At 39.7% G+C, this 12,636-nt stretch overlaps 1 protein-coding gene across 1 annotated transcript in view; it reads left to right on the top strand.

Moving 5' to 3' along the window:
* Slc24a3 (solute carrier family 24 member 3) overlaps positions 1–12,636 on the top strand; it is a 448,141-nt gene that overhangs the window by 370,346 nt on the left and 65,159 nt on the right. Inside the window, exon 6 of the mRNA XM_026400702.2 lies at positions 11,484–11,558. Coding sequence (XP_026256487.2) covers positions 11,484–11,558 — 75 coding nt within the window. The remainder of the gene's footprint in view (positions 1–11,483; positions 11,559–12,636) is intronic.

Below are 12,636 nucleotides of genomic sequence, written 5' to 3'. Positions count from 1 at the left end.
ATCAGTTTCTGGATTTCATAATATTATAGACACCAAATACAAATGCTAACATAATTATCTATGCAAAATTGAGGGAGGATATTACTTCCAGAACCTTAATTCATTTATAAGTCCCAAGTTTGTTTTTTTTTTTTAAAGAGAGAGGGGAGAGAGAGAGAGAGAGAGAGAGAGAGAGAGAGAGAGAGAGAGAATTTTTAATATTTATTTTTTTTTAGTTCTCGGCGGACACAACATCTTTGTTGGTATGTGGTGCTGAGGATCGAACCCGGGCGGCACGCATGCCAGAGGAGCGCGCTACCACTTGAGCCACATCCCCAGCCCAAGTCCCAAGTTTTCAATTCTATGAATATGTCCATGAAATTGACACAGGTACACTAATAGGTTGGAGATCAAATATAGAGCTTACTTTATAATTTATCACCATTAATATTATTAGTGAATAATAATTAATATTATCACTAATCATTCACCTCTTAGTTTTCCTAAAATACTAGATCTCTAAAAACATACTTATTTCAAATTATCGTGGTATATTTGTTGCTCAGCTTCAGTTTTTTAAGAGTTCCATAAATGTAATGATGGGACATAAGGGTTAAAATCAAAAACTGGTCTCAAATACATGGTCTCTGCTGTCCTGTTTCTGAAACCACATATTAACTTCCCCTAGTATCAACACTTGGAATGCCAAGAAGCTCCACCCTATTTTAGAGACCAGCTCCTAGGATGATGTATTACAGATCAGGATATTGCAATGACCTCTCATACTTGCAATTGTCATTTTAGGTTTTGTGAATGATAAAAGGAGAAATATTTACCCCTTAACATTTGTCTGGCTAGTAGGCTGATAAATTAAAAACTACGAAGCTGAGAATTTAAAATAAATTCTGCACCACTCTTGTTTCTATTTCTTTCAATTTCTTTTCAATGGAGACGCCTTATAAGAGAACAAGAATTTTTCTGACATGGTTTTATAATAGTAAAAAGGGAGGATTGTCCTGGCTTCTTAAGCAGGGTTGACTCTAGAAATAGGTGAAGTAAGAAGCCCTCATTCCTACCCCATTCAAATGGAGCTTCTCATTTGCAACTATGTCCTTCCCCCACCCCACCCCTCCACACAGTTACTTTCTGCCTCCTAGATGGCTTCCCATGCCCACTGTATCATGTCCAGACCCTACTGTTGCTCCAAGTGGGAGTTGTGGGCACTTCCTCCCACCAGTGTCCAATTCTGTTTTTTCCATTTCATGGATGTGACTCTGACTCAGGAATTTCTCTGTTCTCTAAGCCAGCACTTGCAACACTGTAATGTGCACATACATCATTTGGGCATGTTATTAAGACACAGATTGTGATGCAGCAAGTCTGGAGCTGGGCATGAGAGTTGCATTTCTAACAGGCTCCCAGGTGATACTGATAATGCTGTTCCAGATCAGACTTGGGGTACATAGAAGGAGGCATTTGTTCAGCTGGGGAGAGTATCTGTTCAATCCTCTGAGGGCTGACTTCAATTCTGCACTTATCAGTCTGAGATAAGAGAATGAATATTGTGAGCCACTTTAATTCTTCCTGGAAAACTATAAAAAATATAGCCAAGTTTCGGTCTATGATAATGGGCAAAACAGCACACAAAATCAGAATCTACAGATAGCCCCAAAAGAGTGGTTTTGCCATTAGTTTCAACTTACCCCACCTGAGTTCTTATCAGGATAGCCAGAATGGACTGCAAGCCACATTCCCTTCTGTCCCCCTTGTTGAAAGGACAATTAAATTACCCAATGCCAGGAACTAAGAAGGAGTAGAATCTCAGAAGTTCTATTGCCAAAAAATAGATTAAGAGGTCAGTGAACTTGGATAAGAAAAAAATTTACATCTTTATTCTTACTAACCACTTATGTCTAGCATTTCTTGTCATTATCCATGAAACAGCCAATCATAGTTGCATAAGCAATCCCTGTGACATCATCTCCAATTGCAATGTAAGGTACTATCATGCTGTGTTATGGTTACTACAGATACCCCCAATCTCTCTCCTCATTCATCCCTACTTTGTAATGACTATCTCTTCTTATATTAAGAAAACTTATCAGCTCTTGTTAATGAAGAAATGCATATATTACTATAGACTCATTTTTCAGTGCTCAGATAACTGGATTTCAATTCATCAGTCTTGTAGTAACTCTATGTTATTTATTGTATACCTTTTAATACTATTCTGAAAAGAGATCCATGGAGTATCCAGGGATGCCTGACACAGAAAATATTTAAGAACCCCCACCACGTTGAATTCTGAACAAATGAAAACTGGTTGCATTCAGCACTATCAGTACTAATCAATATAATTCTTTCAGGTCAGGGCTTACACATATGTTCTTCTCCAAGGCTGAGGTTTACAGAATAAGTGAATGAAGTAGTCACCGAAAACAACAGCACCTAGTCATGGAGTTGGGGGCTGATGATAAGTTGAAGAGCACATGTTCTATCTAAAGAGGGTGCTAAAGAGGGTCTTCTAATCAGATCCACAGTGACACAGGGTTGCCTTGTCTTTCAAGTTTTCTGAAGGAATCCAAAAGTCTTGGTGCTGTGAAACACCTTCATACCATACCTTACCCCTCAAAATTGGAATGTACGTGTTAAGAGATATTTCAATTAACAAGTAGCAAAGAAGACCTAAAACTGATCAGGCCAAACAACCAGAATAAAGCAACATTCGATACACAGCTTGAAATAATAGGTAATGTAGAAAAGGTTTGGAATAAGAATACTTATTCCAAAAATCATTAAACTTCTACTTGTGTTCTTATCCAAGGAAAGACAAAATAGTTATCTTAATCAACATTCAAAATATAATCAGTAGCAACTTATTAGCAAATAATAATTCAGGACACCCATTTAAATTTGAATTTCAGAAAAGCAATGGGTATATTTATGTTATATATTCCATAGGATATTTAAGATATGTATATATTAAAAATTGCTTAGTGTTCACCTGAAATTCAAATTTCACTAGACCTCCTATATTTTATCTGACAACATTATTAATAGAACAACTCCAAGTTAGGATGGAGGAGTTGATATTAAAACTAATATGTAGCAGGCATGGTGGTACACACCTATAATCCCAGCTTCTTGGAAGGCTGAGGCAGGAGGATTGACAGATTGAAGCCAGGCTGGCAATATACTGTCTCAAAACAAAAAATAAAAAGAGCTAGGTCCTTAGTTCAATCCCCAGTGCCCCAAATAAAATAAATTAAAAACTAATATATAATATTAACTATAATTGCATTTTAATTAAATTTAATAAATTTAATTAAAAACTAATATATAATATTAATTATAATTGCATTTTTGTTTCATTTTGTTTAACATTTTTATTGAGGAATCACCTAAACTCAGAAAAGTTCCCATGACTATATTATAAGTATGAAATGAAATGCTCAGTGGCATTTCACATACTAAGCATTTCCAGGAATCAACATCCTGAGAATAACCTTGCCCCCCCCCCCACTTTCAGACTCTACTGGCTCAGGGAAATACTATTTCTGACTTGAAACAGCATGAATTAGGGTGGCCTGCTTTTGAATCAGAGGGATCAGGTTGTATGTTCATCAGCTTTCCATTGCTGTAAGAAAATACTTGAGAAAATCAACTTAAAAAGAGGAAACGTTTATTTTGGCTCACAGTTTCAGAGGCTTCAGTCCGTAGTCAATTGATTCTGTTTCCTCTGAACCTATGGTGAGGCAGTACAGCATGGCGGAGAGTACATGGTGAAACAAAGCTTTTCTCACCTCATGATCAGAAAGCAAGAGATGTGTAACCGATGTGATTCTGCAACTTGTATTTGGGGTAAAAAAGGGGAGTTCATAACCCACTTGAATCAAATGTATGGAAGATGATATGTCATGAGCTTTGTAATGTTTTGAACAACCAATAAAAAAAAAAAAAAAAAAAGAGGAGGGGCTGAGGTCTCAACGCCTGCTTTAAGGGCATGCCCCCAGTGACCTCCCTCTAGGCCCAGCTCTCAAAATCTCTACAACTCCCAATAGTACAAGATGGAGGTTAAGCCTTTAATACTTGGGTCTTTGGGGGACACCTAAGATCCAAACTATATAAGATTGTATTGTAAAGATTACAAAACGTGTGTGTGTGTGTGTGTGTACTTACTTCGATCATCAGATTATTATGTGTTTTAATTGGGTTTTTCAGAACTGTGACCAAAACACCTGAAAAGGACGACTTAGAGGAGGAAGAAGTTTATCAGGGGGCTCACAGTTTCAGAGGTCTGAGTCCGTAGATAGCTGAATTCATTACTCTGGACCCAGGTGAGGCAGCGCCTCATACAGGAAGGGCCCAGTGGAGGAAAGCTGCTCTGCTCGGGGCAGGGTTAGGAAGCAAAGAGAAAGAGGGGAAGGGACCCCAGGGAAGATGTTCCCAGTGACCCCTGCACCAGCCATGCCCCCACCTGCCTACAGTTACCCCTCAGTCCATTCAAACTAGGACAAACTGATTGGGTTCCATCTCTCACAGTCCAATCACTTCACCTCTAAATATCCCTGCATTAATATAGAAGCTTTGGGGGACACCTTAGATTCAAACCATGACATTGTGTAAATTGTGGTTTTGATTAGATCAGACTCTGCCAGTGCCCACCCATGATCCCTCACCCTTACCAGTTCATTCCCACCAGCCTGACTTCCAACTGCAGAACTTCATTTCTTTGTCTGAGAATTCTTCCTAGCCAGGGAAACCTCAGTTTTCTGCCCTTAGGGTAAGAAACTACCAGGACATTAACACTCCTGGGTTGCAATCCTCCAACAGTGACTAATAGGAGTGGGTAGATAAATACCTCAGCTTCCTCTTTTTCCCCTTGGCTGAATCAAGGGGAAAAACATATTCTACATGATCTCCCTGGGGGTCTCTGCTGGGATTGAGCCCATTTGCCCACTGCTATAAATTTCTTATTATTTTCCTTCTGCCAACTGCTTCCTTTCCCCACTCTCCCCAACAACGTTTCCTAGAATCACCTCCTCAAATAAACTATTTTCATTCAAATTTGGATCTGTTTCTGGGTGGATCCAAGTTCACACATCTGGTGAAATGAAATTACCCTAAACACACTACATTTATCCAACAAACTTATATCAAGTACCTAATACTGCCAAATGCTGTGCTAGGCGCGGTCACATCAGCATCTGGCAGTGAATGCAGATGTCCCTGAGTGGGCAAAGGGCTCCAGGGGCACAGCAGACAACAGCTCTGTAGCCCCAAGCCCATCATTTTCTCCCCCACAGCAAAGCCAGTTCCTTTTGATTTCTGATGTACGTGTGTGAATGCTCTAAACTGTCATATTTTGAAGATCTTGCAGGCAATAACTTTCATTGAACATGAAAACTATCATTCATAATGCTGAGGAAGATAGAGAAGACACTTCTGAGCCCCTGGTTGTATCCAGGTCATTACAAACATCTGTGGTTACTGTTCAGCATACTCAATGAAGAGTATGTAAGAAATTACCCTATGTTTGCACGGTCCTGATGCAGCCTCTGTTCTATTTAAATATATCACTAGTAGCAATTTGTTGACTTGTTATTTATTTTCCTCACATAAAACTAGAGCTCCAAATGAGTTTTCTTTGGAAAAAGATAAAACTGAAAATATGGATTCATTTTATGGGCCCAGTTGTGAAGATTAATAAGCAGCAGTTTTACAATGTTTTGCAAAAGCATGGCATTGTCTTTTTCCACGGCCTAGTTATTACTGTCCATTTTCAATAGTAAACTTGTAGAAAGTTGAGTCTTTGGGATTTCAGTGATTTTCCCCAGCATAGAAATCTTTTTAAAATATATTTGAATAATGGACAGATGGTAGTGCCAAGATTCCCCTCACCTGCCTGAGCTACAGTGCTACTGGTATCTTTAGATTTTGGCCAGGGACACCCCAGCCATGTCCTAGCTCCAGTTTGTGTGGCTGTATTCTCTTAGATGAGAATTGCCTATTAAAAATTGTGTCCAGTCAAAAGCTTGGAACAAAATTCATATTAAAATTTTTCAAATCTTTTTTTCCCTAAAATTTGTGTGAAATAATGTTGCTCTGAGATGATAGCACACTCATGTCATAAACCATTATGGTGTTTTGTCTGTTCCAATGGTTTTCATTTAAAAAAAAAAAAGCACTCACAAATTTAAGGTGTTTGTGCCTTTTAAAATGTGCCTGCAATGTCAAATTCCATTATTCATCAAGAAAAAAATGTCATAAATATTACATCATATTATATACAAACACACTATGTATTTCTATTGATACTGTGTTTAAGTATGTATACATATTTACAATACATATCCTTATACACAAAATATAGTTTTATCATAAACAATCACTTTTAACCTTCTTAGAGGAGCAGGAATTCCAGAAGACAAGATATTGTGTTTTCCTCTGTTTTGGAAGTGTGAGGGTTTTTTTTTTTTCCCCTGCATTATGCCACTCTGAAACTAAATGAAATTATAGGAAGGAAACTGAAACTGCATATTCAATAGAGAATGAGAATGTGTGAAATGTATGCCAGAAATAGAAAAAGAAATATCAAGATGAAATTCCAGCTGGGAGGGATTCCTAGAGCTATAGGGGGAAAACAATCTCTGGCTGAATTTATGGAGGAGTTTGCCGGCAGATGGCCTTTTGTAATCTGCACCATCTGTATTGTTGATCAGTGAGGTCAAGGGTAGAACTGTTGGTTTTTCTCCCAGGACCCCTATTCTGGTCTCTTCTCCATAACGACTTGTCTATCTTCCTTGCATTTATTTTGCAAAGTGCTGTGGATGATGAGCTGTCTTCTCATCAACCTGCTCAGGGTTGGGGGAGACCTGCCAACAGATGTAAAAAGCCTCCCGTTTCAATGCAGAGATGTCGTGTTCCTCTCTGCCAGAGAATCAGGAAATGTGTTCAGGGTCTGAGTCAGATAGTTGCTGGCCTCCATATCAAGATTTTAAAAAAAATTCTTTCCCTGAGAAGCAAAGGCAGCCATGTGGACCCCATTCATATTTGTAGAAAAGTGAAAAGCATTCACTTAAAAAAAAAAGAGATGAATTTCGTTTTTGGAAACTAGGCAAATGGACAAGTAATTTCAGTATTTATTTAAATGATTCTCTTCTAGAACAGATCCATACCTAGGCTGTATCCACAACTATAGCCATTGTCTATATGGCAACTCCTTTATGCTTTGATCCCTTGCCCTGAATCTCCTTAAGAGCTGATTTTTAAATTTACCTGTGGCCACTACTTTTTTATCTTTCAGCCTTCTTCTCTTTCTCCCTTGAGTTATTTTCTCTCATGTACTTGGCCTGATGACTTAAGTAATGGAGAGAAGAAAACCCCCATGAGAGGAGATCACAAATGGGCCTCTGTCTTTCATCCTGGCTCCCAGAGAGACACTGTAGCAGAGTGTATGTGTGCAAGCACTTACAACCGAGGCTTCCTGGGTTCAAACTCCAGGTCTTCTCTAATACTCCTGGTATGATCTTACCAAGTCTATCCACTTTGATAAGCTCAGATTTACTGGTAAATGAGAATAAGCCAGAACTTATTAGGTTGCTGTGAGAATTGATTAAGGTAACCCTTTTAAAATTCCCTGGTTGCAGGAAATATCAGATTAATATTTGCTGTTGTGGTAAATTGTGGTGTCAGGTAAGATCAGTGGACACCAGTTCACGATCACAGCCCTTATGATAAATCTTACAGAATTGTGAATGATTTGGGGTGTGTCCCTTTCTTTAATTCCCCCTAGCATGTGGAAAGAAATTGTCCTCGGCTTTAATTGTGCTCCAGCTCATCACATATATAAAGGAAAAATAATTGGTTTTGCTAAGGGTGGGCTTTGAATCTAGGGCAGAGATTTGATGACAGTCCAGACGTTGAATAAGATTCTATTTATAATAAGAGAAAATATAGCACTGTACACTCAAATTTGACATCTAAGCCTAGTACAAGAAATATTTCTTGCAGCAGTATATAACACAGAATAATCTGTGTTATATTTTCCTGTTATTAATTTTTATATTTTATATATTTATATTATATCACATATACTTATATTGTATATAATTCTGTGAATATATATTTTATAATTTATATATGCTCAGGGCTTAACAAGGCAACCAATTCTTGAAGCTTGTTATGGAAAACAAACATCTTCCGGTCTCACCAGCACCAATTTCTCTCTCTTCTGAGGTTTTCCTGGTATGTGTTTAGTCTCTAACATTCTTAGGTGTCGGATATTTGGTTTTTCACTTGCAAACATTTCCCACTAACTTTGCAGTGTCAAAGGGAAGGATATAGGTCTCTTTTAGCCCCACCCAATGCTACTACCCAACATCCTATCAATCCCAAACAGCTTTGAGTTTTAATAGACAGTAGTCTGTTTAATTTAGTATGACTATATTACCATTCTTCATAACTGAGCCATTAATATATGATTCAATGTTGTTGTTTTACGTGAGTTTTATAATTGCCTATTTTGTTGTTTTTTTTTGTTTTCTCAGTTTTTTTAAGTTCTGTTCCTAGAACTCTCTAACCTCTTCTCTGTAGATTCAAAATTATCAGACATTTCATCAATGTTCTCCTTTTGGCATTATATCCTCTGTAGTCTTCTAAACCTGCTCTCTAAGACTGCTGCAAAAGTTTCATTTGGAAATTCCTTTTACCTTTCTTCTATAATATTTCACCATTATTTTGAAATGTTCCTTCAATAATTGTTATAGATTCTAGTTGCTAAGTGTTATGTTCTATTATAACCTGATTTTATATAACAAAGGACTCATTCCCTTATTTTGATGGAGTATGTCCTCCAGTAGTTTTTCTTCCAGAAAGAGTGCATCAGAGGTAAAATTATTAAGACAACTGAAGTTTTGTTTATTCTTTTCACATCTTTAATTAATAAGTTGTTTGGGCATAGAGTTCCATGTTGAAGCCATTTTCTTAATGCTGAAGACACCCCCATTTCCTTCTAGCTTCTGTTTTTTTTTATTTTTTTATTTTTTTAACTTTGGTTTTGATTCTTTATAATAAAATTTCTCTCTCTCCCCGCCACCCCACTCCTTTCCTTTCTTTTCTTTTTTTCTTTGGCAGTGCTGGGGATTGAACCCAGAGCCTCGCATTCTAAGCAAGCATTCTACCACTGAACTACATCTCTAGTACCCTCTCCTTCTCTCCTTTCTCTCCTTTTTAGTAGTTTTTAAGATCTATACTAAGTATTCTGAAAATACATGATTAAGCATCTTGCATTCATTTTTTTTTCCACTGTGCCAGACACTCAGTGGGCCTTTTGAACTCTGAAAATTAAGACGTCTTTAACTTCTGGAAATTGCTCTTTAACTATCTAATTATTTACTTCCCTCTGCTTTCTGGAACTACTGCTCTTCAACGGCTGGATCTCTTGTTCTCGATTAAAGAGAGTGATAGGCAATAGTTGGGCTACTTGAAATGAAGGAAAACATTTGAAGATTAAATTCTTGAAGAACCTTTTCAATTGTCTTGCTTTCAGTGCAATCTTTAACACCACTTCCAGAACTTTCCCCACTACCAGATGAATGAATGGTCAAGTATTCTGCTTTTCAGCTTCCAAAACTCTACCACTTTGCTCATCTCTTCTAGTCTTTGTGGCTTTTGAGTTTATAACTTGTTTAAAATACACCCTTTTCTATTATCTTGTTAGAGTGTAATAAGAAAGAGTGATGGTAATATATGTGCTCAGTTTGCCATCTTTAACCAAAACACCAAGGCATTTGTTAAAAGAAATTCAAAATTGATATTTGCCTCATGTTCAAAGCCCATTGGCATGATTATGATACACAAATATTCAAGACCTTTTATGACCTGTGGCAAATGAACAATCTAGTCCAATTTAATCTGCTCCATGGAGGGTGAGAAATGACTGCAGATTCTGAGTTTACCATACACACAGAGCGAGATGAAAGAGTAAGGAGGACTTTGTATTTGCACTGAAGTGATCTCTGAGGTGTGAGTCCTCTTCTGGACAATACTGTCATTAGTAACTTAGAGCTGCAAAATCAAAACCTAACAAGGAAAAATTAGCAACAGAAAATAGCTAAGTGTCAGTATAACAAGTGGAAGCATATGTTTAATGGGAAAAGATGGGCCTCATTATTCATTTATGGTTCTATTTAAGTCATATCTTTCATGCTATTTGAAACTAGAAAGCCCTCTCTGGTTTGACTCTGCCTGGGCTTTCTAGATGGCACAGAAGTCGAGGGACAGCAGAGGAGGAAAAGCCTGTCTTGAACCTGGGATCCCTATTTCCGATTATCTTTGGTGCACTGTGTGACTGTCATTGGGCCACCTGAGAGTGCTGACCTTTGCAGTGTCCTTTTACACTTAGTAGGCCAAGGGCAAAAGTGGCCCAACAAATGTGCTCTGGCCATGGGGTGACAGATGCTGTTCTAGGGAGGAGGGATGCAGGGAGCTCTGAGTGACAGCCCAGAGACCAGCTTCTGGCATGGCTCTGTGGACATTCCCAGATATTTTCATAAGGGTCTTCCAAAAGGAACCTATCTATGAACAGAGAAAAAATACTAAGTGCTACTCAAAAAGAGACTTTGAACTTTTCCCCTAGAACAGGGGTCAGAACCTGGTGCCCACAGCTCCCTCTATATCCCCATGATGCCCAGTCCTGTCCCCACTGCCCTCCTTATTAAACCCAGAGACCTTCTTCTCCTGCAGCCCTTGCTGCCTTAGCCTCTAGCAGTGTGCCTACTGATCTGGTCTCAACAAAGCCAGCATCTTTTTATGGGGACATGCTCCCACTATTAAGATTAAAATTTTCTCTAGAACCACTAGGCAAATCAGTTAAGGCCAGCCAGCAGGGCCAAGCACATAACAGAAATGAGGCAAGAGGGCTCTGAGGGGACTGTACAAGGGGCTTTTCTGAGCCCAGCTCAGGTGCTCCTTCCATGCAGGAATAGCACCTGTGTCAAACGTTATATGTCACTGACAAGTTAAGTCGGCACCTCTCAAGCCCTTGATGTTCAGGACGTTAGGCAGACCTGTTCCTTGGGGCAGGAGAGTCCTTCAGTGAGTACCTACTCTGGGCTCTGTGGCACCCTTCTCAGCCTGGTGCCAGGACACCCAGTCTTCCTTCTTTTCTTTGCAGGAGTCAGACCTGGGTCACAGTGGGGTGGATGATGCTCCCAGTTCCCTTGGTCCCTTCGAATTGTCTGTCACTGGCCATTTCCCCCTAACCCAATTGTTGCAGTTGAATTCTGTCTTGGTTATCTGCCTCTCAGAAGATCTAGACCGAAACGCCTAAGGACCCTCAATAAATTCCCATTGATTGGCAAACTGATCAGGTCCCGGACAGCAGACGTGGGTATGAGATTGTCTCTGGTTTATCATGGGTCAGAGCCTGCAGGAGTCACGCTGTTTCACTTGCACGGTCTGATACACTGTTGGGTGTTCTCTTTGTGTCCCTTCTCCTTTAGGTTGTGGCTCTCTCCTCCTGGTGTCTGCTGAGGGACTCCATCTACTACACGCTGTCTGTGGTCGCGCTCATTGTGGTAAGTTGCTCTCACTTCTCGGCACCAGGGCGATGGTAGCTCTTCCTTTTGTCTCAAGGACACTGGTGGAGAGTGAGTCAGTGTCTGTCTATGCATGGAGATGGACTTTGTTTCTTCCAGTTACTTTGATCACCCAGAACCCCTGATTGGCCATGGGGTGCTCAGGACAGGAGTTTTGACATACATCATCTGAGTCCATGAGAGTGCTGTGACTCTCCTTTCCTTCTCACCTGTCTCATGGCTCTTTGTGACTCCCTTCCCCAGGATCCCCATTTGGGGAACTTATTTCTTCCCCTTCTCATTCTGTAAGCTCTCCCAGAACACTCCCTTTCCTGCCCCAGCACCCCTGACCATGGCCACCTTTGTGCCAACACCTCCACACCTGCATTCCTAGCCGTGACCTCTCCCTGAAGTCCAGGTGTGGATAAATAACTCTCTACTAGAGTCTTTACGTACCAAACTCAACATGTCTCTCACTAAACTTTTGATGCGTTCTCCTATATTTCATTCCCCATTCCTATCCTAGCCATCCAACCCAAAAATATTAAGTTGATCTTTCCCCAAATTCAGATTACACCCATTCAGCTGAATTGGCCTGTGGATTTCCATCTCATAAAAATCTCCTGAGCCTGCACTCCCATTTCCCACTTAGGTTCATGCTTTCTGCATCCATGGCCTGAACTGAGAGAGCATCTGTGCTACAGATCATGGCAGGTCAGGTTGCAACACAATAGCATAACTGCCCACCCTCTCCTACCCACCAGTCAATCCTCAAGAGCCATCCAAATGTCTAGCAAGAATACCTGTGAATGCCAATTTCTTGATTAACCATCAGAGGCTCCTATGGGGAAAAACTCCAATACCTTAGCTTGCCAAGCTGAGCCCTCCGGGAGAAGATGGTGGCAAATTGGAAAGAACGGTGACATAGGAATTAAGAGATCTGACTCCTAATTCTGGTCCCTGCATGTGATGGTTAATTATACATGTCAACTTGACTGGGCTAAGGGATGCTGGTGAAATTTTTTTCCCCCTGGGTGTTGTCTGTAAGGTGCTTCCAGAAAAGAATAGTATTTGAATT

Source organism: Urocitellus parryii, chromosome 6, assembly GCF_045843805.1.
Source record: "Urocitellus parryii isolate mUroPar1 chromosome 6, mUroPar1.hap1, whole genome shotgun sequence".
Lineage (NCBI taxonomy): Eukaryota > Metazoa > Chordata > Mammalia > Rodentia > Sciuridae > Urocitellus > Urocitellus parryii.
This window is presented reverse-complemented; position numbering and strand designations above follow the sequence as displayed.